Raw genomic sequence first — 25,489 nt, 5'->3', positions numbered from 1 at the left:
TTTATATGGGAACACCATTTGACTTATTTTTTGGAATACCGCCCCCTTGTGATAAATATCCTAGGAGTTCCGCCGAAAAATCACACGCAGCAGATATTTTGGTGCAGTAGTCTTATTATTTGAACAGATTTTTACTCTGATAGTATCAGCATTCAGCAATTGTATGTCGCTAAATTTTGTATGATTATCTACATGTAACATAACGGGAACACAGGGCAAAGTTAATTGAGAAGGACAGTTTTGATAACAGCATTACACAGATGAAGGAACAACAATCATTTCCACCAGGAGGAAGGTGTGTGGAAATTTTGCACTAAACCAGTCACTTAAACCATGGAGGAATAATTTATTCCTCCATGCTTAAACCCCTGGAGTTTTATATACCCAATGATCATAGGATATATCCAAAACCACAATGTCATTCAATTTAAAAACGAAGTAACATTTACTTTAAAAACAGTTTTAACACCCCATGGTGTTTTTTCAACCAGTGATGTTTTCACTTATCACAATTATTTTTTATCAATGACGTCATAAATTTTGGACGTCACGTCGTAAAAAAATAAAGTCTGAAACCTTGTATCACCAAAGCGTTATTTTTATGTTTTATAACGAGAGTTGGTCTGTGGGTACCAGACTATTAATTGACTGTTTGTTGATGAAAATCTGTGGCTGGTGAAAGGTGGAACAACGTTTTTACTCCACCCTTATCGAGTTAGTTTTCCTTGGATATTTCGTTTATAGGGGGAATTTATTTTGAGGAAATTCCCCTGGTTTGTTGTTTATCAGACAGAATGTACCCTCCCCAAGAATCACGACCCCCACCGTACTCCGGGTACGGTGGTGAACAACAGCCGCCGATGTACCATCAGCAGCATCAAGCAGGATATCCACCGCCGCAGCAGCAGGGCTATCCTGGGCCCGGTGGGCCGGCTGGGGCCGCTCGGGGCCAGGGACCAAAGGCGGGCCGTGGAGGTAGACAAAGTAGAGCTGCCCCACAACAGCGGGCACAACAACAACAGCAACCTCAAAGCAGGTATGTATTCCAAATGAACCCTTTTGTTAATTGACAAATTAATTAAGTAGTCACAATAAACAAATTTTTATTCAATTATCAACAATTATATTTATACAAATTAAAAATCGCAAAAATTTTCGAGTAACTTAACTAAGTAAATATTAAGCCACAGGGGAAAATGATGGTTTAAATACTATTAAATTATTAATTTGTAATCTTAAAATTTTCATTCTGTTAAAAAATTAATATTTTAGTATAATAATATCAACTTTAAATTATTTTTCAAAAACATACCTAGCCTACTGTCATTTAATTAATATTTTGTGTAATAGTTTTCCATGTTCATAGCATCATTGACATAATGAATGTAATTTACATTCGTTCTATAGTAAGTTCAAAAAGTAGTACTCTAGACTATTTTAAATAGTAAATAGTATTTACAATGTGTAGTAGCACAGTCACTTCGTGTCAATGTATGTGATATAAAAATATAAAAAATTTCTTCAGTGTGTTCTTTAGGCAGGCCTACTATGTGTAGAATTTCCCCTTATTTTATGTGTAGCTAGTAGTACCCATAGAACTATGAATGAGAGTGAAACAAACTTCGTATAGTTCTTGAAATACTTGTGTGGTATACGGCACTACATTTGCCCTAGACCCATTACGACCGATATTGTCAAAATACGTAAGAGAGTACAGCATGTGCGGCAATGGCATAGAAACAAAGTAATTTGAACAGTTATTGAGTTATAATAGATGTTAAATTTGCATCGGGGATAAAGAATATTAATTTTTTTTTTTTTTTTAGGATAACATAGGATAACCTTTTTTAACATAGGATTCGAACTGCCTCTAGCTGCCGGGCAACCTCGGTAGTCTAGTTGGTAAGACACTGCTCTAGAATTGCAAGGGTCGTGGGTTCGAATCCCACCCGAGTAACATGCCTGTGATATTTTTTTCACAGGACTCGGGGGAAGTACTGAGTATACAGTGCTAACACACATCGGTGTATGGGTAAAAACCAAAATTAATAGTTATTGAGTTGTTTATATTACTTTTAGTTTGCTGGAGACCATGCTCTTTCGCTCTGTATACTTTTTTATTATCTGGTGGAAAAAGTAAGCAGGGAAAAAATATACAGTAAATAATTGTCAACATTTATTTTCAAAACAATGTTTTGTGAAACCTCGGTCAAAACCACTTTTTCTTCGCTCTTCCCCTCCAATAGAAAACAGCAGCAAAGAAAACAGCCTCAACAGCAGCAACAACAGAGACCACCTCAACCGAAGCAGAAGGCCCAAGTTGTCAGAGCACAGAGACGGGACGAGCACTCTGAGATCAGTCTGTGTATCAAGTTCTCATTATTCTTCGCCAATTTTGTCTTTTGGGTGAGTTGGTTTTAATAATGATTTTCTTTAATATAATACTATAAATGCTTCAAATGTGCAAATTGTGGCATGGCAGAGTGGTTGATAGCACTGAACTTGTGCTCTTGTATTTCTGATCAGCAGAGTGTGGGTTCGAGTCCCGGTCATGGCACTTGTGTCCTTGAGCACGATACAGTAATTGCTTTTTCTTAGGATTGGATATTAAGCTTTAGGTTTTGTGTACTAAGATTGTTTTGTATTAGACGTAAAAAGAACCCAGAAAACTTATCAGGAGTAGGGGTTAACCCCTGTGTTTCTGGTTCACATAGAAAGCGCCCTTGTTTACAGGTTTCCTCAGGCTTGCGAGCTACAGTGATTAAGTTCACTTATGAGGCATCCTTGGTTTCATTACCAGAAATTTATTTTGGTAATGTTGTCAACTTTATTTTTCTTAAAAAAAAGATTTTTGTTTTCTTATAAAATCACTGAATTTGTAGCATAATATTTATAGTGTGGAGAAGTTCACTTCTTAGTGCAAGCCGTCCTCAAAAATAATATTTTAAAACATCCAGGCGATTCAAAAGTACTTGAAGGTTTGTCTTTGATTCCAACGGGAAAAAAACTCATTTATCATACAGGATTGAGTTTTATACACAGTTTTTGTGCAGTTGCATTGCTTTTAGGGGTGTGTCTTACATGTATGTTAATTTGTATTACTCACGTGGGGGTGTTTAAACCGTTGATAATGACCAGTGTTTATAACCAGTTGTCCGCGCTAGTCTTGATGCAAGGCGTTTCTTGTTACGGGCGATGCAGGCACTGTCAGTGATTTGGCCGCGCTGTGTGTGATAGGAAATGCGCACGAACGGAACCGGAAAAAACACGCGTATGAAAATCGTACATATAATATGTACAACACGTATACTGAACATACCATGGAGGTGGAAACATACAGAGCTCAAGCACTCGGAAATGGATAAGTTTTACAGAGTTTCTTACTTAATTACGCCTTTTAACCAAAAAGGTATTTATGAATGGGAATCAAAGTGTGTTGAATCGGTTTTCAACTAGTGGTTTAAACCCACCAAGGCCTGGTTCTTGATAGTTAACCTTGACTTCGTGTCGGTAAAATTATCAAGAACCAGGCCTCGTTGGGATTAAACCACCAGTTGAAAACCTCTTCACCACACATTGATTGCCTTAGTAATTGCAGTTGTGCCCTGTGCTTTTGCTGCGGTACCCTGTGCTTTTACATTTCACTCATACACAGGTGCCCCTCCCCATAGGGAAATTGCTGTGTGGCTTCAAGAGCGAAATTCAAGGCACTGCAGCTGTTGATAGTATTGTAAACTATTTTCAGAGCGGATTACCTTTTTTGTGATAGGCCTACATGTATGGTTAGGATAATTTTGTTTACACAAACATAAATTTTGATTCTTAGAATTGATTGATTCATGCATGAATCGTTTCTCAGATTTCTGAGGGTTGGTGTACGTGTACTTTCACAAATGCTGCAGTCAGAGGCATGCAGTTTGCACCCTCTGGCATCTCTCCAAACATGGATGGATTTGCTGTTCTTGTGAATATACATGACAGTTTTTTGCTGTTTTCTCAGCAAGTAGACACTGTGTTCAGCTGAAATTTTCACAAATGACTTTTTATTATATCTTTCTGTATATGTTTGCCTATAAACCAGCGTTCCATTGACAAAAACTAATTGATGACCCCACCCTTTTAAAGACTCTTCTCTCTTGATGTATCTTAACATGCATACATAAATAACAAACCTGTGAAAATTTGAGCTCGATTGGTCGTCGGAGTTGCGAGATAACTGTGAAAGAACAAAAAGTTGTGTGCTTTCAGATGCTTGATTTTGAGCCATCAAATTCTTGAAATCTCGAAATCAAATTCCTGGAAAATTACTTCTTTCTCAAAAACTATGTCACTTCAAAGGGAGCCGTTTCTCACAATATTTTGAACTGTCAACCTCTCCCCATTACTTGTTTTTTTTTAATAGCAATTACCAATAGTGTCCACTGCCTTTAAAGATTTATTCTACTGAAAATGTCTCGTCAATTTGAGCAAATAACTCAAGTGTCACACTGTCATCCCAACTGAATAGCTGCAAAATTGTCTAAAAATAACCAGGGAGGATGCGTGTAAATAAAGATCTTTTGAGGCTGGAAATGTCAAATGCCAACCGTACACATCATAGACTGTTATCCTTTAATCCAGTAGGCTAAAGACAGTTTGTAAATCTTACACGCTCGCTCTTGATTTTGAATATTTTTAAAAGGAAACAAACTTGCCAATTCTGGCGGGTCCCAATGCTGGATTATGCAACACGCTTGAGACTTGCACTTTTTAGGGTTTAGTTGTATTGGCAATTATAATCATATTACAGTCAACCATCACCATCAGTCATTCCCTCTGTTGTATAGCCTAGCAACAAGGCTACACAACATGTTGTTGCTCCAAAGAATTGGCATTCTTCACTGTTTACAAAACTTGTTCCGTCTACGTCTATAGCTTTTGTGAATAGATTCTGCTATGTCAGGCCATTAATTTTTGTTTGCCGTTTATAAAATACAACAGCTCCTTCAAAATTTGTAAGCAGTTCGCAATTTGCCAATTTGTTTACTTCTTCTAAATATTTCACTGCACAAAATTACTGGACCAAATCTTTCACTGCTGCTTGTATACTTGTGTTTCAGTATGTAGTACACTACCAGTTAAATTTATGTAATAAATGAGTGTTCCATAACATGAACTACAAAACAGATGCATCTAACACAAATTGTTGGAGGTATTGGAATCAATACAACCTAGCTTTTTATGTGAGTCATTGGGGCTTATGTGTCCTTGGCCCTTTGGGTTAGGGCAGTACACAATGGTAAACAACAGACTTCTCTTTGTTGTATACAAAGTTGTTTTCACTGAGCAGACCCTCATGTACATGGTTTATTAACTGTTAACTGTGTGAGTGTTTGTATGTTCATGCATGGAGAAAGAATTTGTTTAGTTCTGATGTTTGGTGTTGGAGTGTTTTGCACACAAGTATCAGAAAAGAAAAGGGCAGAAGACAATATAGAAGTTTAATTTAATAAAGTAACCTTTAGTCCAGACAGAGAGTGATTTACTAGGATTAGTTGAGCAAAATTACAGGCATACTCTGAACCACACGCCCATGATGCCTTTAGCCAGTGGATTTAGTGTCTGGGCCAGTTAAAGGCAGTGGACACTATTGGTAATTACTCAAAACAATTATTAGCATAAAACCTTACTTGGTAACGAGTAATGAGGAGCTGTTGAAACGGTTCCTCTTAAGTAACATAGTTTTGGAGAAAGAAGTAATTTTCCACGAATTTTGATTTTGAGACCTCAGATTTAGAATTTGAGGTCTCGAAATCAAGCATCTGAAAGCACACCTTTGTGTCACACAGGGTGTTTTTCTCTCTCACTATTAATATTATCTCGCAACTTCGACGACTGATTCAGCTCAAGTTTTCACAGGTTTGTTATTTTATGCATACATGTATTATGTTGAGATACAGCAAGTCAGAATTACCAATAGTGTCCAGTGTCTTAAACTCATAATGCAAAATTTTATTCCTGCGATATATAAATTGACATAATTTTCCAATTGTTTTATTTAGTTCACAGTCCTTGTCGAGGGCTTCAACCTGACACAAAATAATTACTCAGGATATATAATGAACCTGTAGGCCTACTAGATAGATTATCTAGAGGCCTACACCCGCCAACATAGGACCATGGAGGAAGGAAATTCAAATAAGACTAGATTGCTCATTTTGGTAAAATCCAAAGGTCGCAGGTTCAAATCCCGCTCTAGTCAATTTGTTTTTGTAACCTAAAATTAGGTCAGTTCCCTGTGTGGTTTATTACTGGATGTTTATATTCATACTTTTTTTTGTGCACACTTTACGCTGCAGTCAGGGCATAACACACAGGATTTTACTGTGTCTTAATGAACAAGAATTTAATATTCATGAAAAGTCCCAGAAAGTTAAAGGCACTTGATGTATGTTTGGTACATGTACTTGTCAAAGACGAGTATTCTCTTTTGGTGTATCCCAAATGCATTTTAGAAAATAACAAACCGGTGACAATTTTGGCTCAACTGGTCATCAAAGTTGCAAGAAGATAATGAAAGAAAAAACACCTTTGTTGTATAGAATTGTGTGCTTTCAGATGCTTTAGAAAGGCTTCAACTTCAAGTTGCAGCCTGAAGTCTTTCTCAGATTCAAATACTTCAGTGAGAAGTTACCTCTGCTGTTCTGTAAGGGTCGTGTCACACGAGGCAATTTACAGGCAACCGGTTCCAGGCAATCTCCGAGAAGAGAATGCATTCACGTTTGAATGTTCACATATTATTCTTGCAGATCATAAGACATTGCTTGAAAAAAGACTCATGTGCTACCAAAGTGTTCCTGTAGCATGCACTGCAGTTGGTTGCCTCTAAGTTGCCTGTAAAAGTTGCCTTAAATGTGACAAGGCCCTAAAACTATGTTTCTTCAGGGGGAGTCGTTGTTCATATTGTTTGATACTACATAACATACTATCATCAGCTCTCCTTTGCTCATTACGAAGTACGTTTTTAAAGTTATTTTTAGTAAATTACCAGTGTCCAGTGCCTTTTATTACAGAGTTGATTATGACATGCTATTATTAGGAAAAGAAGAGTTCAAGTCAGGGTTACTGAGTTTGTTCATTCCAGATAGTGGAACTCTTGTATCATATTCTGCCTTACTGCTGATGACTCTTGTTTCCTCTGGTGATGCTATCGGATCCAAAGCGTGTCACCATCCTTCTAATTATACCCTTGAAACATGAGCTGTATATTAGGCCTATAAGTTGACTTTGAAAATGTAAAGCATGTCTGGAACGACCTGGGCCCAATATAAAGCATGCAAGCACACAAACTTGCTTAGCACATAAAACATAATATTGCTTAACAGAATATTATCAGCCAAAATTACATTGATGATTGCATTGTTGTGACTGGTGCACCAATAAATTCTTGCTTAGCAAAGAAATTTGTCAAGCAGTATTTTTTGCTCAAAACAGCTTCATGAAATAAGGCCCTGAGCCTAATAAATCCTGTATTAGCACAGAAACTTGCTAAGCACAGAGAAATATTTCCTAGCAGAAACTCAACCCAAGAGTAATTGCCTAAAAGTCTATAAAGTTAGCAATGCTAAGATTGGTGCCCCACCCATTTTTTAATCGGCAAAGAATGTTGCTTAGCAGTATTTTCTGCTTTAAACAGCTTTGTAAATGAAACTTGGCCTTGGCCTTGGTCTTGGTACAGATCACATCTTTCCGAATCTAAGGTTTGCCCTTAATCACTTTTTCAGTGATACAACTGCAAACCAATCACGACCAAACAGCTTTTTCACTAGTCCATAATTCATGTTTTATAAATGGACACGTTTCAACGCTGTTAGTGTACGTGTAGTTAGCCGGGCCAGTGAGTTGGTTGAAAACGTTGCCGCGGCTGTACGATTTGCAAAATTAAACTGGCCTTGTGTGATTATTAAATGGGGTTTTCATTTTTGCAATAATGAATCTGGCCTTGCCCTCTCGGAGATGAAATTCTATTCCTCGTTTTAAGCATTTTGAAGTTTAAAAAGCAGTTGTTCGTTGGATTTCTGATACTTGGGAGTTGTCCAAAGTTTTTCAGCTATGGTCAACTATTTAAAGGGTATGATGAGGGCGGGGGATTAGGGGGTCAGGGACCTGACCTTTGACTTAAAGGGAGAGTAAAATAAAGATATTCAAATAATGCGCATACATTTGTTTGTATTTCATTTAAGCCCGGTTCATTTCTTTATGCGTATTCAAACCGAATTTCGACGTCATGGGAGGGCTGTTTTCGCAGCGAATATTTCACAGGAGTTGAGCACATTTCAACTGATGGGAATTATTTGTTGCGGATTTGTGACATCAAAATTCTATCTTACTCGCAGAATGAAACCGGGCTAAAACATACTTCTTGAGGGGGGAAGGGGTAACGTCAAGGGGGAGGGCAGTGTCAAGGGGGAGGGGGTCCTCAATTTGTGGTACTTTGTGTGCACCTTTAAAGGGTGGCTGCAGTGTTTTTTTTATTCATTTAAACGATTAAACATGACTTTTTAAACCTGAAATATTTTTAAATATTTTTTATTAAATGCGCAAGTATTTTAAAAATGGTTTTCAAGAGATTAGGGGAACAAACCACCCAACCCAAAAAGGGATGGGGCCTGTATGCTTCGCTTTTGAAAGGGCAAGGGCACCAAGGCATTTTCTCTTTGGCTAAGGGCACCCTAGGAGGATATTGTAAATTTCTACTGAGAGCATTTCAAGGGCACCAAGGCAATGGCAGGGGCAACGGAGGCAATCGCCTCCGTTGCCTCCGTGGAGCGTCAAGCCTGAGGGAGCCTTTATTTGCATAAACGCGACGTCATGTCAGTAACCTGAGCCGTCGGGCCCCCTGGCTGTGTGCATATAGAGACGTGTGCACTGTGTGGCCTGGTACCTAGGCGCGTGTAGTTAGGGACCAGACTCTTTTTGCCGACAATTTATGTTTGAATTCCCGACGTAACGTCGATGGTAGGGGGTGGTAACAATCAACAAAAGGGGGGGGGGGCATGACTTATTCCGCAAGTCAGATATGTCGGGAATAAACAAAACACATTTTGTTGATGTTCAATACATATATCAGAAATAAATGACGGCAAAATTAACTGTTTTATTTGAATTCACTGCAGCATCCCTTTAACCAAAATTAAAACTTTGGATCGGCTTACACATGTAGTTGCAGAGGATAATGCTCTAAAGTGTTCACATTGATTTTGCTTTTTGCAGACTTCATGTACATGTAGTGTGGGACTGAATCATTCATCGCCATCGTTTGTCTTGCCTCGCCCATCTGTCAATGTGAAAATAATCAATCAAGTATTTAACATGACATCAATGTACAATGCCCATCTGTCAATGTGAAAATAATCAATCAAGTATTTAACATGACATCAATGTACAATGCACATGTAGGCCCATGATATACATGTATTCAGCCACATTCCACTCTTGAATGTTTGACATCACAGGTCATGGGGTGACCTTTGTCTTACTCTTGCACCAGTTAAAGGCACTGGACACCTTTAATAATAATAATAATGAACCATTTTTGTAGAGCGCATATCACAATCACAGAGAAGTCCCTATGCGCTTTGACACCAGTCTTCTCACTTGGTGTATCTCAACATGCATAAAATAACGACAAACCTGTGAAAATTTGAGCTCAATTGGTTGTCAAAGAATAATGGCAGAAGAAACGCTCTTCTCGCACAAGTTGTGTGCTTTCAGATGCCATGACTTAGAGACCTTAGGTCTTGAAAACATTCCAATATTTTAGTGAGAAACTACTTCTTTCTCAAAAACTACTAGGCCTATACTTCTTTATTGCTGGTTTAGTTTATTATTTGCCTGATGGAAGGGGGTTGGACTTGTTTGCATTTTTACTCATTCTGCGCCCCTGCTTTGAATTATCTTTCTATTGTCTTAATGTTCTTAATGTCTTTATAGATTTATTGTAAATAATTATAGATTTTAATATATGGCCAGGGATTTTGGAATTGAAGGCCTTCAGGCTACAGTTTTTAGGTAAACTTTTTAATTCCATGCATATGTCCCTGGCTTTTGTTTTGTTCTGTATAATTGATGAGGTCACTGAACAAATAATAATAATAATAATAATAATAATAATAATAATAATAATAATAATAATAATAATACTATGATAATTTACATATAACTTTAACAGGGTTTACAGAAGGAAATGGTGAAAGACTTCTCTTGAAATATTATTCCATGAAATGCTTTACTTTTTGAGAAACATTTAAACAATATCATGACACGGCAAAACGTGCGGAAACAAGGGTGGGTTTTCCAGTTATTTTCTCCCGACTCCGATGACTGATTGAGCCTAAAGTTTTACAGGTTTGTTATTTATATATAAGTTGCGATTACACGAAGTGTGGGCCTTGGACAATACTGTCTACCGAAAGTGTCCAATGGTTATAATATTAGCAAGTACCGGTAGCAATGTTATGTACATTGTAAGCACAGTACTACTGTAAGGTAAGTGAGCACTTTCATACCGACTACATACATTACTCAATGTGTAAGAATTGTTAGTGTTTGTTTTTGTTTCTACAATTGGGTGTGGCTTTTAAAGGGTTTGGGTACTTTTTGTAGGAACTAAAAGCAATGTCCACAGATTTTCATTAAACTTACACGGTTTGAAGATAATGATAGTAGAAAGCTTCCCTTAAAACATAACTTGCTGAGGTGCTGTGGTTTTTTAAGAAAGGAGTGAAACAATGCCATGAAAATAAGTTTTACATGCTAAAATAATTTTCGTCTCACTTGAAACGTAACGATTTTTGTGACTTGTTTTACTCATTTTGTCAAAAACCTCGACACCAAGTCATGTTTTAAGGGAAGTTTTCTACCATCTTTAAATCGTGTAGGCCTAAGTTTAATGTAAATCTGCGGACTGTGTGTTTTGTGTCCTGCAAACAAAATACTGAAACCCTTTAAAACCAGCGATGCAAAATCTAACCCTGCCCACATGTTCACATACTGGCTGTTGGAGTCATGCATTGTGATGTTAATGAATAAATCCATACAGTTCTATTCAACTTACAGCAATACGCAGAATGCAGGAACTCGTTGTGTGTCACATCGCTTCCTGTTCAATAATAATAATCATTCATGTTGTTCAAAGTCACAAGATATTTCGTCTAGAGCGATTTTTTACCAGTTCTGTTACAGGCTCAAAATGTGAAGCTATTACTTCTTGTGCATCGAACATTTGTGTGTACAGTTAGCCAGGTCTTGAACTTTGCTCCTAAAGGGTGCACTGCAATTTCCCTCTGATTAAGAGCCTGTGCACTTGAGAAAAATGTAAATTTGTACAGGAACCGTGCTTTGCTGTGGGTGCTGTGGGTTATTTTGAGGCCTGGGGTCGATTTCACAAAGAGTTAGGACTAGTCCTAACTTAGGACTAGTCCTAGGAGATATACAAATTGCATGGATAGTCCTAAGTTACGACCAGTCACTGGTCGTAACTCGAGATAAGACTAGTCCTAACTCTTTGTGAAATCCACCCCTGGACTTCTTCAATACAAAGATATTTATCAGACAGAAGAAAAAAAACCAAGACCATCGGACTTGTCTGTTAATGAATTTACTGGCCAGAGACTTACAATCACTTGCCACAGGCCTGTGGTCCAGTGTAAGTTTCAAGCCCTGCACCCATGTGTACAAATCCATGCAATATCTTCGTTTGCATCCTTGTGTTCTTTCCTTTGCCCTTGAAGTTAAAGATGCTATGTCAGATTTTTGGCCCCAAACATGAAAAAATATAATTTTTTGAGTGAATGGTATTTCAAAGAGTATCACCCGCTCTAACAAAAAAAAGTTTAACTTGTACTTTTAATGGTCAGGAACCATAATAAAAGTTTTAAACGTTTCTTATAAAACACATAAGAATTGGTCACGTGATGTATTGTCAGGATCCCGACAAAAACTAATTTTGAGCACTTTCTTTCACTGCTACTAATAATTGGCGGCTTTTTCGAGCAATGGCTCAAATGAAAGCTTGTAACTTTCTCGACCCCCATCAAAATACCTATTGAATTTTAAATCAAAATTTTGGGATCAAATTGGCCAAAAATCTGACATAGCATCTTTAAGAACCTCCCATAGACTTTGTAAACCAAATTTGTTGTGGAGCACCCAGTTGTCTTAAGAATTTCCCTGTAGAGACCCTTTGTTTTCTCTTTTCTGTTTTGTTTCTCGATCTCCATTTAAAAGCAGTGGACATTATTGGTAATTACTCAAAATAATTGTTAGCATAAAAACCTTACTCGGTAACGAGTAATGGAGAGAGGTTGATAGTACAAAACATTGTGAGAAACGGCTCCCTCATCTGAAGTGACGTAGTTTTCGAGAAAGAAGTAAATTTCCACAAATTTGATTTCCAGACCTCAGAATTAGATTTTGAGGTCTCGAAATCAAGCATCTTTGTGTGACAAGGGTGTTTTTGACCAATTGAGCTCAAATTTTCACAGGTTTGTAATTTTATGAATATATTGGATACACCAAGTGAGTAGACTGGTCTTTGACAATTTACCAAGTGTCCAGCCGGCGATTTCAAAAAGAGTTAGGACTCGTCTTATCTCGCGTTAGGACGAGTAACTCGTTCTAACTTAGGATTAATCTTAAAGGAACACGTTGCCTTGGATCGGACGAGTTGGTCTATATAAAAAGCGTTTGAAACCGTTTGTTATGAAATGCATATGGTTAGAAAGATGTTATAAAAGTAGAATATAATAATCCACACAAGTATCACTCGAAATTGCACGGTTTTCCTTTTACGTCGCGAACTATCACGGTCGGTCATTTATGGGAGTCAAAATTTTGACTCCCATAAATGGCCGACCGTGTTAGTCGACAGGGTAAAAAGAAAACCACGCAATTTCAAGGCATATTTGTGTAGATCATTGTATTCTACTTTTACAATATCTTTCTAACCATATACATTTTACAACAAACGGTTACAGAACGCTTTTCAAAGACCAACTCGACCGATCCAAGGCAACGTGTTCCTTTAAGGTCTGCATGCTACAGTGCAGGGTTGGGACTCGTCCTAAGTCTTAAGATTAATCCTAAGTTAGGAAGAGTTTTGTGAAATCAACGGCAGTGTCTTTAAGAACCTCCCATAGACTTTGTAAACAAAGATTCCTTGTGGAGATCCCTTGTCTTTAGAATGTCCCTACAATACAGAACCTTTATTTTCCCTATTCCGTTTTGTTTCTCGATCTCCATAAAGATAGTGAATAAGAAATCACGCCGTTTCACATTCGTGCATTCTAATTAGTATGCAGAAAACCACAGTATGTAATTGTGACTTGACTCTCTGATTCTCTGAATCTATCGCTTAGACCTTGACTGTGATAGCCCTATGGCATGTAAGGGTATGTTGACATAACTGTGTATAAATCATGGGCTGCTAATATTAATTCGGTAGCCAAAGCAACAGGGTCATCTTCATGTCAAAAGCCTAGAATTGTTGACAGAATTCTGACTAGGATCATGTTAGGTGCAGTCAATAATGTCAGATTCTTATGGGAGTATATTGACCTTAGGGCAGAAAGATCACTACAGGGGAGAAATCATGCTTAGAGTACTTTTTAAAAGCTTGGTATTTTTTTAAAATAATAATTTAAATAATATTAAAGTCTTACAAATACGTGGAACTGGATCAACTTATTAGATATTCTTACTGAAATATCCGTACATGAGCGTTTTGGTATATATATATACGAGGGAGATATGGGAGACCACCAACATAGGGCTAGATAGCTCAGTTGGTAGAGCGCCGGCACGTTAAACCGGAGGTCGTTGGTTCAAATCTCACTCTAGTCAATTTATCTTTGTTCAACCCAAAATCATTTAAAAATGTACCCAGTCAGTTTCCCTTGTGGTTTATTATTTGATATATATCTGATTATATAAAACATCTATTTAATGAGGTCAAACAAATATGTTTGATTATTTTAATCATTTACAAACGTATTTTCATGACATTGTTTTACTCATTTCTCAAAAACTACAGCACCTCAGTAAGTAATATTTAAAGGGAAGCTTTCCACTATCATTATCTTCAAACCCTGTAAGTTTAATGTAAATCTATGGACATTTTAAAAAAGTACCGAAATCCTTTAAGTAGTGAATGTTACATTAAAGCCATTGGACCCTTTCAGTAAACAGTATTGTCCAAGGCCCACACTTCGTGTATCACCACTTCTATATCAAATATAGTGCAAATTTGGGCTTAATCGGTCATCGGAGTCGGAAGAAAATAACGGGAAAACCCACCCTTGTATCCGCGCGTTTCGCCGTGTCATGACATGTGTTTAAAATAAATCCGTAATTCTCGTTAACGAGAAATGATATTGTTTTGCTGTTTTCTCAAAAAGTAAAGCATTCCATGGAATAATATTTCAAGAGAAGTCTTTCACCATTGCCTTCTGTAAACCCTGTAAGTTATTTGTAAATCTGTGAACTTTAATTTTTTTTTCTGAACCGAAAGGGTCCAATGGCTTAAAGTAGTGAATGTTACATTAATAGATTATTCTGTGATTTTTATTTTTAGCTTGCTGGGTGTGGTTGTATAGCAGCAGGAGTCTGGGCGTGGAGCGATAGAGTAAGTTACATATTCAATATTATCATAATATCTGTTTCTGTTTAAAGACACTGGACACTATTGGTTATTGTCAAAAACTAGTCTTCACAGTTGGTGTATCTCAACATATGCATAAAATAAAATAACAACCCTGTACAAAATTTGAGCTCAATCGGTAGTCGAAGTTGCGAGATATTAATGAAAGGAAAAACACCCTCGTCGCACCAATGGTCATACACAGTTGTGTGCTTTCAGTGCTTGATTTCGAGACCTCAAATTCTAAACTTGAGGTCTCAAAATCAAATTTGTGGAAAATTACCTCTTTCTCGAAAACTATGTCACTTCAGAGGGAGCTGTTTCGCACAATGTTTTATACTATCAACCTCTCCCCATTACTCGTAATCAAGAAAGGTTTTATGATAATAATTATTTTGAGTAATTACCAATAGTGTCCACTGCCTTTAATTTTAGCCCGCCAAGGGTTCTCCTAATGTTGCAAAGCTATCCTTTTGGCAAATACACACTTTTTGCGTGGCGATTTGTGCACATTTCGGCCGACTCACAAATTAATAATAATAGTAGGTTTCCTAAGCCAATTTCAACAAAAACTTCATTAAAACTTTTAAATGCTTTAATATTCAAATTCACACATTTTCTCCTAATAGGCCTAATAAATAATAATAATAATAATAATATTGTGGCTTTATATAGCACACATGTCTAGTACTCTCCTGGCGCTGTAACATACAGTATTTCCTGCGAGATGTCGGACTACGTTTGAATTATGAGACCTAATTCTGAGAGCACTATGTTATGTTTTATAAAAGGTGCTGTGGTGCAATTTGCTAATCCACTCAAACTAGTGTTTCTTTGTACCTACAAATGCATGGATTCAGTTTTGTTTTCGTGCACACATTGCCTCGGACTAGTCCTAAGTTACATGTAGGTAGAGTTTTGTGAAATCGAAGCGAGTGCCTTCAAGCAGCTCAATGGAATAAGGCTAATGTCTTATGCTGAGTCATGGACACAGGTAGAGTTTTGTGAAACCGATGCGAGTGCCTTCAAGCAGCTCAATGGAATAAGGCTAATGTCTTATGCTGAGTCATGGACACATGGACCTTCATGTTCGAGTGAGATATAAATTCTTCTAGCTAGATTCAGGAAGGTTTTTTTTCCTTCTCTTTTTCTTCCTCCAGGGTGTTCTTGGTGATCTTGATCAGCTGATTTCCTCCCCTCTCGTTGACCCCGTCTGGTGGTTCCTGGTTATCGGCGGGGTCATATTCATCCTCGCTACCTTCGGATGTATCGGCGCCCTCAGGGAAAACATCATGCTCCTCAAAATTGTGAGTATAACGTTTTAGTACCTCACAGGAGATTTGAACTGTGGAGGGTTTCGTCTACATTATCAATGATTGCCATGGCGACTGAATGATTTCATTGAACATGCCCATTTAAAGCCATTATACACTTTCGGTACAGAAAACAAAACAAAAGTTCACATATTTACAAATAATATACAGGGTTTACAGAAGGTAATGGTGAAAGACCTCCCACGAAATGCTTTAATTTTTGAGAAAACATTAAAACAATATAAATTCTCGTTAGCGAGAATTACAGATTTATTTTAAACACATGTCATGACACAGCGAAACGCTGGTTCGGGAGACTTCTCAGTTCTGAAAAGAACTGTCCCGCTTTTTAACTATTACCAGGGCGGATTCAATTCAATTCAATTCAATATTGGTTTATTTTCATATAAAAATACAAGACCAAATAAAAAGTCATAGACTAATGGCATTTGGTTAACAATAAAATTACATCAACAATATATGTACAAGTTTACATGATAAAACAATAATATTAAAAATATTTCTAAAGTTAAACGGACAAACAGGAATTGGGAAAACAGCTATAGACAGGAGAGGGGATTTGTGGATTCCTCTTGAAATCAACAAAGTCTGTAAAGGATGGTATAGGAAATAGACTGGACTACTACTCTAGCTTATAGGATCGTAATTAACTGTACTGCCGCAGAGTCAGTTCTGAATTGGTCTCAACGTTTCGACTAGCTTGCTCTAGAAAGCTTTTAATACAACAATTACTTCATTGATTCATTATTCTGTAGAAATTCCACATAAATTATTTTTATATTTTCATTTGGTCTGCAGTATAGTGGGCTTCTTGGTTTGATCCTGCTGGTGGAGATTGGAGGAGGCGTGGCCATCTACTTCTACAGAGCTGAGGTAAATACCTGATAAGTATATTTGTTTTGTTTTAAGTTTGGGCTTGGACCCAAACTAACTAAAAAAATTACCCAGTCAGTTTCCCTTGTGGGGTGTTACTTGATATAGACCAATCCGACGAAACAAAATTGGTAGCGCCCCCTATTGAAAAATTACCAAATGCGGTGTCTTTTTGTGCACAAACTAGGCATTGAAGACACCGCAGCAGTGGCGTGCGGTGCTCAATACCTGTGCGCTCGGTGCGCGCCTTGATTTATCTATTCATAAATACCTCGGACAGTTTCGCTTTTCCTCTTGGTGGAGAGCGCGTCACATGGGGTGTACACTTGATAATGACCAGCTAGAGCTGTTTATAACCCTTTTAGGACACGCTTGTGCGGGTGAGCCCACAACCTCTTTCGCAGGAGTGATTGATCTCACTGCGCCTCGGTCACTGCGCTCTTTCGCACGGCCACAACCCTGCCGGTTTTAAATTGCCCATTAAGAACTCGCCACTCCCCTTTTATTCCCTTATTAAATACTAAGAAGTAGCAAGATGATCCCCTGGCTGGTACTTTCCAGGTTGTATTGTTGACCTGGGTGTGATCCCTGTCTACACGGTAGCTAACGATTGTAAGGCCTTTCCTCTTGAAATCAACAAAGTCTGTGTACGTCTAATGCAAAATGTAAGATTTTTTTCTATTTAATCCTTATAGAAACACTCTGCTGTGGCTAAACGATAGACAACTTCCTTGTTTTTTTTGTTTTTTTGTTTTTTTCACAACTTCGTTCATTGACTTCACAAAACCTTAGGAAAATGGGTCCAGTTTTCAACTCCCCCAGGCCCCCTCCAACTTTTTTGGAAACTAGTATTAAAAATAACAGGATATAGGGAAATTGGCAAAGTCCGGAGTATGTTCCCAAACCTACATTGTACATGTACACCTTTCAAAAGTGTTTTTATCCTCTCCTAAAATGTCTTGTTTTGTAACGGGAAATATAAATTTCATTGGAAATTTGTCATTTGATGTTTTAGTATTCTGATTGATGTGTTTTCTAGAAAGTAGTAAAGGTGGAAATTTGTTGTTTTTAAAATATTTTTTATTGGAATATTATATATATTTGGTTTGCAGTAACACCATGTGTGTGTGTGTCTACTTGCCAGGTAGAGATTGTTTTTTAGAGAATTGTTTTGCTATAGTCTACTACAGCGGAGTAGACTTTTCCTGGCAAATATACACGGTGTTACTGCAAACCAAATTTGTATTGATACCTCACCATGCAATGCCTCAAATCATATTAATGTAAAGTTCAGGCCTGGAATCACATGGAGTTCCCTTCAAAAGTGTCCCATTGACTTTAAGATTTTCCAATGCAAGTGCCCTTTGTGAAATGAAAATTGCTCAAAGATGAAGTTCATGCCTCCACGCTGATCTTTAGAGCGTAATCCAAAAACTACAAATACCATTACAAATAATGCACTAGACCCTTCCCATGAAATATGTAAATTACACATAGCGCGTGCGCACTAACGTTTTGGTTGGCAAAATGAGAGAACATCGCGCTGTTTTGCACACGGCTAATGGGTGCGTGACGCAGACGCGATTGCGCGTCTGCTTAGTGCACAACTCTATGGCGTTTGCCAACGAACAGGGTCTGTACGCATGCGTGAATGTAATTAGCATATTTTATGGGAAGGGTCCATTGGTTTTAAAGACATTGGACAATATTGGTAATTGTCAAAGACCAGTCTTCTCATTGGTGTAATCTCAATAATATGCATAAAATAACAAACCTGTGAAAATTTGAGCTCGATTGGTCGGGAGAGTTGCGAGATAATACATGAAATATGAAAGAAAAAACACCCTGTGCCGCACAAAGTTGTGTGCTTTCAGATGCTTGATTGCGAGACCTCAAATTCTAAATCTGAGGTCTTGAAATCAAATTCGTTTAAAATTACTTCTTTCTCTAAAACTACGCTACTTCAGAGGGAGTTGTTCTCACAATGTTTTATACTATCAACCTCTCCCCATTACTCGTTACCAATTAAGGTTTTATGCTAATAGTTACTTTGAGTAATTACCAATAGTGTCCACTGCCTTTAGTATAAATACACCCATGATTCATTTTGCAAATCAAAGATTCTTTTAAAAAAGCAGCAACCCTTCCACTATTCAGATATTTGATTTGATTTCTGTTTTGTTGAACAAGTGCCAATTTTGTTTTACCTGGAAGCATCAAGTCCAACCTCTGGACGATTGTACTTTAAAAAGCTTGACGTACTTTGCACTCTGAAGTGCGTAGTTTTGTGGTTTTATGACATGTCCTCTAGCAATGTGACTAATGCGTGGAGTATATTGAAGCATGAAACATATGGTTTTGACATCATTCTGGTCCAGTGATGATCGAGCGTGCTCTGTCTCAACTCAGGTCGATGGGGGTCACCGAGTTTGTGAGTTATATTGAGGTAGATTGAAAATGGATTCTCAAAAGGAAAGATAATTAAACAGCATTGTATTACAGGCGTGTGATTTCTCAGAGTAATTGTCATGGTTTCTTGATTTTCCGACCTCCTCAGGCCTGGAATTTCATCTTTGAAAGGGCAAGGCTATTTTCATTTTGCAAAGGGCACATTACAATTGAAAATTCTTAGCGTCATGTGAAATTTTTGAAGGGGCACCAAGGCCAAGACCAGGGGCAACAGAGGCCATGGTCACCATGACCTGCGTGTAATTCTAGACCTGCCTCCTTTAGCCTTCAAATTTTCTAGAAAGGAGTGAGGCAGAGCTTAAGGGAAAAAGAAGTACCGGTAGTCCACGGTGTGTCCAAAGTAGTTGTGTATTTCTGGCTTCTTATATTCAAATCTTGACCCTGTAAGGGTTGGTCTTTAAAATGTTGTTTTGCCCCGTCATGTAATTTAGGTACCACCAGTGGATAATTCTTAGGATTTTGGTTACAGAAAACAACATAACATGTAGTTAGCAGGCAGCATTTTTTGAACAAGGACAAATAATTTAATTGATATTAAATTTGCATCTGGGAGAAATAGTATTATTTGATGTTTGCCCTTACATGAACCTACACCAATGTGTATTAAAGGCAGTGAACGCTGTTGGTAATTACTCAAAATAAGAGAAGACTGGTCTTTGACAATAACCAACGGTGTCCAGTGTCTTTAAAGGCACTGTACACGTTTGGTAATTGTCTTAGATCATTGTTCTCGCTCGGTGTATCCCATCAAAAGCATAAAATAACAATCCGGTGAACATTTGGGCTCAATTGGTCAGCGAAGTTGCAAGAAAATGATGAAAGAAAAAAACACCCTTTTTTGACAATTTGTGTGCTTTCTTCAGATAGGAATAAAAGACTGAAGTCTTTTATTATTTCAGTTAGAAGTTACCTCTTTCTCAAAAACTACAATATTTCGGAGGGATTAGTTTCCCACAATGTTTTATACCATCAACACCTCTCCAATGCTTGTTACAAAGTCAGTTTTTAAGTTAATATCTGTTTTGAGTAATTACCAAACGTGTACCTTCCCTTTAAGCACTGTGTACTCAGTGCTTTCCTGAGTCCTGAAAAAGAAATCCAGGTCCCTATTGCATAGAGCTGCTTAATCAACAAAAAGTACTTAACGTTTTCTGCCAAGTAAAGATGCACACGATACCATTCACACATATGATATATGTGTGATGGAATCTTGGCTGGTAAACTGATTTTGGTAAGCATAATTTTGTTGTGCTTAGCTCTACTTTTTGTGCTTGTAGGTAAACTCCATGAAAGGTGTTTTGGGTTCACTGGCAAGCCCCCATGTTTACAGTTTTCTCAGGTCTTGCAGAGCTACAGTGATTAAGTTTACTTGTGAGACATCCTTGGTTCCATTGCTAGAAATAAATGTTAATAAGTTTAATTTATTCCAGATGTGATATATTTGTTGACGGTCTAGTTGACAGATGGTAAAGCTGAATTATACAGTTGCTTGTCATCACCCAGTGACCAAACAGGGGTCGACTTTAAAGGGATGTCTCAATCCATACATATAAAAATAGTATCAAACTGGCATTTATAGAGCATCTTTTCCAGGTGTCTGTAGCACTGCCTAGCCCCCCTCTGTTCACAAGTTATTATGGGTGCGTTCGTTTAGCTTCCCTGGATCAACCCGGTCTGCCCCGGTACGCTCGAATAACTTTGACTGGGCTCACCCGGGTGAGCCCCCAGTGCCCTGCTTGTTGAGTGGGTCACTTGGGGGTGACATGAGGTGCATGCCGTCACCACGAAAGGGCGAGTGTGATCGTTCGATTAGCTCTTGCCAGGGGCTCACCCGAGTGAGCACCGTGGGGTCGACCCAGGGAAGCTAAACGAACACACCCTATGCAAGATTGTTAAATGTCAAAGGTTAAAATTCAGAGGTCAATAAAAAAACAAGCATCTTCTTGGATTGGAACTTCCATATTTCGTTGCCTTTGTTCCAACACAGAGGCAAGATGTGCACAGAGAAAGCAGGGCATGAACAGGGAGAAGGGGCTGATTTAACCACAAGAGGTTGGAAATACAACAAATACATTCTATGGTGGGAAAGTGGAGAAGAAAGTAATTAACTCTTTCAGTGTCAAACACTATCTATTTCATGTACTCCCAAATTGCAATCTGTGGTGCATGTACGCCCCATAAACTACAAGATATCAAGAGAGGGCATTACCACACCAACGTTTAATACAACTTTGTAGGTACACAGTGTATGCAAATGTTTGTGCTAAGTATAGCAGAAATTGTTGCGAAAGCGTAAGCGTACTTAACAGGTTAGCAAGCAAATCGGGCTGCTACAATGTAGCTTGACTGTTCACCATGGATTATTTTACATTGTTACACTTACTGTTGTTCTTGTTGTTGTTGTTGTTTACAGCTCGAGTCGTTATTCGCTGACCAACTAACAGATATTGCGATCACCAACTACCGAGGGAATGAAGATTTCCAGGATGTGGTTGATGCTTTACAAACGGGGGTAAGTAATTCCTCAGCGCTAGACCTCTGGAGAGTACTGAGTGGGTGCAAGGATCAAAACCAAATTATATTGTTGACCTTTCGAGGCAAAAATCTACTAACTTTAAATTCCGTTTGTGTCTTTCCAACAGCTTTTATGCTGTGGTGTGAACAGTTACCAGGATTGGGACATGAACATTTACTTCAACTGTTCCGAAAGCTACGTTGGCAACAACAAGAACTTGGAGGCGTGCGGAGTACCGTTCTCCTGCTGTACGATTGATCCAGCTGTAAGTACCGTAGGCAGCTGGGGTACCAATGAATGTACATGTAGGGTGTCATGGCCGAGCGGTTAAGAGCATGAAGTTCAATTTGTGGTGGTTAAGTCATCGGAGTGTGTTTTTGAGATGGTTAAAGACAGTGGACACTATTGGTAACTGTCAAAGACTAGTCTTCACAGTTACTGTATCTCAACGTATGCATAAACTAACAAAGCTGTAAAAATTTGAGCTCAATCGGTCGAGATAATAATGAAAGAAAAAACACCATTGTCACACGAAGTTGTGTGCTTTCTGATGCTTGATTTCGAGACCTCAAATTCTAAACTTGAGGTCTCAAAATCAAATTCGTGGAAAATTACTTTTTTATCAAAAACTACAGCACTTCAGAGGGAGCTGTTGCTCACAATGTTTTATGTTATAACACCCCTTACAAATATTCTGCCTGCTCATTGGTTTAGAGCGCGTCACATGACACGTCTTAGTTTTGCCAGACGACGGCCGTGTGATAGTGCATCGGTTTGTCGTGCGCTAGTCCGAAGACTATCACTTGGCGTGCAGTACCCAGACGTCCGTTGCATGTACGAGGATGATAAATTAATATTCTGTAACCATTTCGGATTGCACGACACTACATGCAGCACAGTAAAAGTTTTTGCAGTCTGTTTTCGCCTCGTCCGTGGATTGTAGCATTCAGGTCTGTAACTTAATAGTACAGTATTTAGAAATGTTTGGGGTGTTATAAAACAAATATTGGCTGCTTTTACTCGTGCAATGGTTAAAACTATGACTCCCTCGGTGATCCCCGTAGCATTCTATTTTCCCTCGGGAAAATAGAATGATCGGGGATCACCTCGGGAGTCATAGTTTTAACCATAGCACTCGAAGCAGTCAATATTTGTATACTATCAACCTCTTCCCATTATTCGTAATCAAGAAAGGTTTTATGATGATTATCCCGTATAATACCATTACAAGTGTACATGTACATCTGTCTTTCTTTTTGTAATAATGTATTAATTATCTTTGTGATTCCAGAGTGAAGTCATAAACACACAGTGTGGCTACAACGTACGATCAGAAGAATCGGTAAGTCTTGCCAAACCATTCTTAGTTACAGTCGACTCTTCTTCAATTAAAGGAGTTGTATACCTTTGGTACGGGAAGACTTTATGATGGTCCTTTTTCACAGTAGTGTGCGTGCCCTGGCCTACCCGCGCAATACTGAGCATGCGCGCGCACGCTCAGAGCCCCCCAAAAAGGGCTGGTATGTCTGCTGCTGCAAGCGTCTCAAAAGTCTCCTTTTGGAACCTGCTGATTTGTTTTAATCCTATATAGTTGTAATACTTACCATAAAACTAACCTGTCAAAATTTCATTTAAAAAAGTAGTAACGCTTTTGAGATATTGCTGAAAATCTGTCTCACCAAGATAATTGACAGGTAGTCCCTCTTACATCTGTTCACGCTGTGACGGGATCAATGGCGTTTTGTACACACGAGGGGGCAAAACGGCACCCGAGGCGAAGCCGAGGCTTCAATTTGCCACCGAGGGTGTACAAAACCCATGGACCCCAGTCACAGCGTGCTACAATTGCTTTGTTATACCTTGGTATCATTGTTATTACTCTTCCAAAAATTCTGTTGTCATCTTAAAACACTGTTACGACGAGTATGCATTGTTTAATAATATATAAAAAAAACAGTTCCAAAAATAAACAATTCTTCACTGTGCCCTCGAACCTGCGGGTGTTTCGTACACAGCACTTGAAATCGACCAACGGTGGGAACGATTAAGGTGATGTACACCGGTGTACATCACTTTTCATGTTACCCGACCCCCGAGCCATGTAACATGTGTCTTTGTCTTATATCACGTGATTGGTACTTGACCAATGAAACTTTACAATTTGTAACCGTGGTATAACAATAATGTTTTGTTGTCATGTTCTGTTTACAGCTGAGTCAAATCTCGTCAAAAATCAATACAGTGGGATGTTTGTCCTCGTTCCAAATGTGGCTTCAAACCAATCTAGTTGTGATTGCAATTGCTGCCGGAGTGATCTTGCTTATCGAGGTAAGACAAAATTTGAAACAATCCTTTGTTTAGTAATGTTTGAAACTTTAGTTGGGTTTAAGAAATATGAAGAAACTATAAATAAATAAGTAGTAACCTTGCGGGTACAACCATGTGTAAATCTTTTTTTTGCGCGAGTGTTGGCTCTGAGAAGAGCCAGTTTGGTCTTGACGTTTCGAACAGTATACTCTGCTCGTCTTCAAGAGAATGCTGGACTACTGGAGGTTGTTGAGCTTAAGTAGCGCTGCAGCTAATTTCACGAAGTGCTAGGATCAATCCTATCTCGAGATAGGACGAGTAACCCGTCCTAACTTAGGATGGGTTCAATGCGTCCTACGTTTTTGGATACGGAGTTGAACCCGTCCCAAGTCCTAAGATTAATCCTAAGTTAGGAAGAGTTTGGTGAAATCGACGGCTGCATATATGGGCGGGAAAACGTTGTTTGTTATAAAAATATTTCAATTTTGCAGAAAGAACAGGTTTTTTTTAACCCTTGTACAAAGTGCTGTATACTCTTTTACTGTCCCGAGTTCTGTGAACGAAACCATGGGCAAATTACTCGTGCGGGATTCAAACCCACAACTTTTGTATTTACATGTACATGTAAATCCCGGTTCATACCTTATGCGAAGTGAATTTTGGCGTCACATGGCAATTTTCGAAGCAAATGTTGCAGGATAGTTCAACTGTTACAAAATTTGTATATGGCATTCGCATTCTTAGGAAGTATGAACTAGGCTTCACATGGGAGATTCCTAAACAGAAGGCTTCTTGGGGATCCCAAGACCAATCCACACACCTTAAGTCTTAAGTTAATATTATACGAAGTTCCAAGATCCGTCAACCATGATCACTAAAAGTTTCAAACGCTCTGAATTTTTTTTAGATTTTCGGCTTCTGCTTCTCAACGTCCCTGGTGAGTGACATCAAACGTCAGAAGTCAAAATGGCGGCATTAGACCACACGAGGGCCACGGACTCATCGGTCCCCCGCACACCCATCCCACTTCTAGTGTCACCTCTTACACGGAAGCAGCTAAGTTTTGAAATAATCGCATTATTAACAACTAAACACAGGTCACGTAAAGTACTTTTTCTACAGTAATTTTTATTGTAGATGTTTAAGGATTAAATTTTGTGGAAACCCCCCCCCCCCCCAAAAATAATGAATCATCCCACCCTAATGAAAGCACGAACATATCTTGGAAGAAATCATTCCATTTTGTCAAGACCAGGAGTTCTTGTTTTGTATTGGAATTACATTTACTTTACACATAAAGTTTACTTACGCAAT

General features: G+C 38.3%; 1 protein-coding gene across 1 annotated transcript; it reads left to right on the top strand.

Annotated features, from left to right (window-relative positions):
• Window positions 1-640: 640 nt before the first annotated feature.
• Window positions 641-25,350, top strand: LOC117303822 (tetraspanin-5-like). The gene is made up of 10 exons (XM_033788204.1): window positions 641-1,036; window positions 2,247-2,406; window positions 14,612-14,662; window positions 15,838-15,984; window positions 16,810-16,884; window positions 21,767-21,865; window positions 21,996-22,133; window positions 23,160-23,210; window positions 24,080-24,196; window positions 25,083-25,350. The coding sequence occupies exons 1-10, from the start codon at window positions 795-797 to the stop codon at window positions 25,152-25,154; spliced, it is 1,152 nt and encodes a 383-aa protein (XP_033644095.1). The 5' UTR covers window positions 641-794; the 3' UTR covers window positions 25,155-25,350.
• Window positions 25,351-25,489: the final 139 nt, after the last annotated feature.

The sequence above is a fragment of the Asterias rubens genome, chromosome 20 (assembly GCF_902459465.1).
Source record: "Asterias rubens chromosome 20, eAstRub1.3, whole genome shotgun sequence".
In the NCBI taxonomy this organism is placed as follows: domain Eukaryota; kingdom Metazoa; phylum Echinodermata; class Asteroidea; order Forcipulatida; family Asteriidae; genus Asterias; species Asterias rubens.
The sequence above is the reverse complement of the archived record's forward strand: the minus strand, read 5'-3'. Positions and strand labels throughout refer to the sequence as shown.

Coding starts and splice junctions, on each gene's coding strand:
- LOC117303822 (XM_033788204.1), top strand. CDS start 795: ATGTACCCTCCCCAAGAATCACGACCCCCACCGTACTCCGGGTACGGT. Junction 21,866..21,995: donor TTGATGCTTTACAAACGGGG/GTAAGTAATTCC, acceptor TCTTTCCAACAG/CTTTTATGCTGTGGTGTGAA. Junction 23,211..24,079: donor ACGTACGATCAGAAGAATCG/GTAAGTCTTGCC, acceptor TTCTGTTTACAG/CTGAGTCAAATCTCGTCAAA.